General features: G+C 40.8%; 2 protein-coding genes and 1 pseudogene across 2 annotated transcripts; 2 read left to right on the forward strand and 1 right to left on the reverse strand.

The window, feature by feature from the left end:
* The first annotated feature begins 290 nt into the window (after positions 1-290).
* LOC113284025 (extensin-2-like) lies at positions 291-2,477 on the forward strand. Its single transcript, XM_026533416.1, has 2 exons — positions 291-1,201; positions 1,438-2,477. The coding sequence occupies exons 1-2, from the start codon at positions 451-453 to the stop codon at positions 2,337-2,339; spliced, it is 1,653 nt and encodes a 550-aa protein (XP_026389201.1). The 5' UTR covers positions 291-450; the 3' UTR covers positions 2,340-2,477.
* A 504-nt stretch (positions 2,478-2,981) lies between these two features.
* The window catches only part of LOC113280360, a 9,502-nt pseudogene continuing 7,769 nt past the window's right edge, over positions 2,982-4,714 (reverse strand).
* Positions 4,234-4,713, forward strand: LOC113280358 (leucine-rich repeat extensin-like protein 1; the record flags this gene model as incomplete). Its single annotated transcript, XM_026528995.1, has 1 exon — positions 4,234-4,713. A coding segment is annotated over exon 1 (354 nt), but the record flags the coding sequence as incomplete, so codon positions are not given.

The following is a 4,714-nucleotide window of genomic DNA, read 5'->3' on the forward strand; positions in this document are numbered from 1 at the left end:
TCTACTGCAAGTGAATGTAAAATAAAAGAGACACTGGATATACTTTATACCCACCATTACTAGCTTAAAATATTGTTTTTACTGCAGTCAACTATTGTTTTGGACCCAAGACTTGACTGATCTACTTGCAGAAAGAAGCTTCTGCTTCCATGTTCTCTTATGAACCTAAACAGTGATTACATCGAAAATCCCTTAATCTTATTGAAATCTAGCTAATTAAATAACCAGGCACTTATAAATAGAACCTATTCTTCATATACAAAATGCAGTTCTCATCTTCATCTCAGCTCTCTTTCTCTAATCATCTTCTCTTCAGTAATAGAAAGAAATTAGAAACAGGAAAAGTTCTGATCACTTTTTGGTTTTGAGAGGAAGAATTCTAAAGTGATAAATGAGAAATACTGGGGCAGCCCCGCTCGGGGTCGTCCATGGCCTCAAGTTTTACTTGCAATGGTTGTAGTCTTTGTATCATACCATGTAGGATCTGTTTCTGCTGATCCATATCAGTCCAATTCACCACCACCACCACCATATGATTACAAGACGCCTCCACCCCCATCTCCATTTCCTCCACAACCATATGTTTACAGTTCCCCACCACCACCTACACCAGCGTATGCACCTCCTACACCAGTCTACAAGCCACCGCCACCGCCACCTACGTATGAGCCTCCTCCGCCAGTCTACAACCCACCACCACCACCTACATACAAGCCTCCTCCACCAGTCTACAAGCCGCCACCACCACCTACACCAGTGTACAACCGACCACCACCACCTATGTATGAGCCTCCTCCGCCAGTCTACAACCCACCACCACCACCTACGTACGAGCCTCCGCCACCACTCTACAAGCCGCCACCACCACCTACGTATGAGCCTCCTCCACCAGTCTACAAGCTGCCGCCTCCACCAAATACATATGAGCCCCCTACACCAGTCTACAACCCACCACCATACGTCTACTCATCTTCACCACCACCAGTCAAGTCTCCCCCACCTCCGTACGTCTACTCATCTTCGCCGCCACCACCAACCAAGTATCTCCCACCTCATTATTACACATGGCCACCACCACGAGTAGTTTACCCAACTCCACACCATCACTCACTTATTGTTAAAGCAGTCGGGAAAGTATACTGTTACAGATGCTATGACCAGAGCAACCCAAAGAAATCACATGCCAAGAAACACCTTAAAGGTGAGCATTTACAACTTCCACAATTTCATAAAATTTCCTTCTTGTATATCATAAACTCAATTCATCAAATGGTAATAACTGCACAAAATCTTTTAGTACATTTCTTCTATCAGGAGAATACGTTTAGCCAACAAAAGAAAAACACCAAAACATATTTTCTTTTAATTCATATATATATAAGCAATAATTGTAAAAATAGTAAAGTTAAGAAATTGTCTTTGTTAATGTGAGAACAGGTGCTATTGTGGAGGTCAGTTGCAAGGCAGGTGATAAAGAAATCATGGCCTATGGAAGAACCAAAAACAATGGTAAATACAGTGTTACAATTAAAGGTTTCAAATATGGAGGAGCAGCTTGCAAGGCTAAGCTGTATATGGCACCAAAGGGTTCAACCTGCAACATTCCTACTGACTTACATGGTGGAAAGGATGGAGTTCAAGTTAAGGTTAAGTCCAAGAATCACCGATTAGTTGTGCTCCAAACAAAGCCATTTGCATATGGATCCAAAACTACTTACAAGAAATGCTCAAACTACAATTACAAATCACCACCTCCACCATCTCCAGTACCTACTCCTTACTACTTCTTATCACCACCACCACCACCTCCATCCCCAGTACCAACCCCTTACCACTACAAGTCACCACCACCACCATCTCCAGTACCTATTCCTTACTACTACAAATCACCACCACCACCTCCATCCCCAGTACCAGCTCCTTACTACTACAACTACCATCCACCTCCCTCACCATCACCTCCTCCACCATACAGATACCCGCCATCTCCACCCTCGCCACCTGCTCCATACTACAAGTCACCACCATCTCCAACACTTGCTCCTTATTACTATGACTCAACACCTCAACCATCTTCAGCACCCACACCATACTACTACGAATCACCACCGGCGCAATCACAAGATCTCGCCCCATACTACTACGAATCACCACCAACACAATATCCAGATCTCGCCCCTTACTACTACGAATCACCACCAGCACAATCCCCAGATCTCGCTGCATACTACTATGAATCACCAATAACACAATCTCCAGTATCCGCGCCATACTATTACGATTCAACACCAACACCGTATACAGCATCTTCACCATTTTACGACCCTTGGGAACCTTGATATCTCATTCTAGGCTGAGTTATCTAGTAAAAAAGTGTTAGTATGTGTTTGTCTCACTACAGTCTACTAATTTGGTTGAGAAGTTGTGATACTTTTCTTTTTCAATGTATGTACTGATACTACTCAACAGTCTCCTCCTCTCCATGACTCCACCATTGATCATTTCTGCTCTCAACAGAGAAAGAGAAGACAGACAGTAATATTTTAAGGTGTTTTATTGTGGGCCCATCTAAGCTAATTGGGCCCACATGAACCATTTTTTGTTATTACCAAGTTGATTTTGGGTCCAAGTACAGATTTTGAGCTGAAGGTGGGAAATTCACGAAGCAGAGGTACAAATATCAATGACATGATAATATTTTCTGTTTGAGGGACATGATAATAATTTATCACCTTGATCTCTCAAGTCCCTGAATGTGTTTTCTTCCAACTAAGTAGATTTTGGTCTCTGATCAAATTGGTTCACGGGCCAGATTTATGTCACTTTGTTTTGTTTTTATAAAGTTACCGGCCTGGAAATTTTTCTTTAACATTCCTGCTGATATACCTAGGGATTCAAAGTAAAGAATAATAGATAACACAACTTATATCACCTAATATTCGCTTTGGAAGTCAAAGAGATTAATAAAATGAACACCCCTACTAACTGCTGTTTATAAATACTTAAATTACATGTGCAAAACTGCAAATGCACTAATAATAGAGCTGCTGGTACAAAACACTATCTATCCACAATCAGGCCTCTATGCGTTTTCTGTTGGTTTCAGTTGGGATAATCTGAAAGGGTACTCTCAGAATAGGCAAGCTGTCAATGGGTACAAATTCCCAATACCCGAATAATCAATAAGTTGGACTTTGGATATCCGTCTAGAAAAATAAGGATTTCTGCATCTTCAATAATAATCTCAGATCTGTAATTCCTTTTCTATTGAATTCAGGCAATTCATCTTTAGTCCCAAACTCTAAAGGTGGTTGTGCACAACACAAAATGGTAAGTTTGGGTTCATACAATACGCTTGAGTCGCTGCAAAATGACAGTAGCTTTTGGTTTGTTCACTGTCATCTTCCGAGTTGACAGGGTGAGCTTAAGCTGTATTGCCCAATTTGGTTGCTTTCAAAGCTATACTTCCGCTTTATCAGCTGCTTGTGCTTGCAGCTTGCTTCAGCATCCTTGACTCCAATTGAGTATTAGTCAATGGTTACCTGCAGGGTCACAAACAATTAGTGCCAACCTTTCGCGTATAATAAAAACACTAAGAAATTGTAAAAGATTTTTACTGAGCTATGTAAAAGAAAATGGTAATTTTTTCAGATTCACATATAACCACTATGGCATGTCTGCAAATTATAAAACTTCCTAAAACAATATGTACAGACATAAATGTGAGCTACATAGAACATTGAGTTTTCATACACATTAAAACACGTATTTTGCTTGTCTCCTGCAATGTAGTTTGCCTCATGTACCAGTAGAATATAAACTGCTGATATATGCTTGTTTTCACATATATATTTCATATTTAGATCAATGTCATTAATCTCTACTGCAAAAAAAAAAAAAAAAGAAGAATATGAAATAAAAACTAAAAACAAGAGCCACTGGAAATATTTTATATTCCACCATGTTGCCTTACTAAATTGTTTATACCTGGGTCAACTATTGTTTTGGATCCAAAGTACTGCCCAGGACGTGACTGATCTAATTGCAGAAGAAGCTTCTGCCTGCATGTTACCATGTTCTATTCTGTGCATGATCAGTGATCACGAAGAACCCTTAACCTTATTGAATTGACGAAATACAGCTATGTAAAACAGTATGTGAAGTAGTAAAACTGAGAAATGTAAGAGCTTGTGACAGCTCTTCTCAATAATCAGACACTTATAAATAGAACCTATTCTTCATGAACAAATCACACTTCTTATCTTCCTCTGTTCTCTCTTTCTCCAATCATCTTCTCTTCTGTAAGAGAGAAGAAAAGTTCTGATCACAGTTTTGGTTCTGAGGGGAAGAACTCTAAAGATGAGAAACACTAGTGGCGGCCCCGCTCGGGGTCGTCTATGGCCTCAAGTTTTACTTGCACTGGCTGTAGTCTTTGTATCTTACAATGTAGGATCTGTTTCTGCTGATCCATACCTATACAGTTCACCACCACCACCATATGTTTACAGTTCTCCACCACCACCTCAACCTTACACACCTCCACCACCATCATCTCCATCTCCTCCACCACCATATGTTTACAGTTCTCCACCACCACCTTCACCTTCCCCACCTCCACCATATGTATACAGTTCTCCGCCACCACCATCTCCATCTCCTCCACCACCATATGTATACAATTCTCCACCACCACCTTCACCTTCCCCACCTCCAC

This window comes from Papaver somniferum, chromosome 5, assembly GCF_003573695.1.
Source record: "Papaver somniferum cultivar HN1 chromosome 5, ASM357369v1, whole genome shotgun sequence".
NCBI lineage: Eukaryota > Viridiplantae > Streptophyta > Magnoliopsida > Ranunculales > Papaveraceae > Papaver > Papaver somniferum.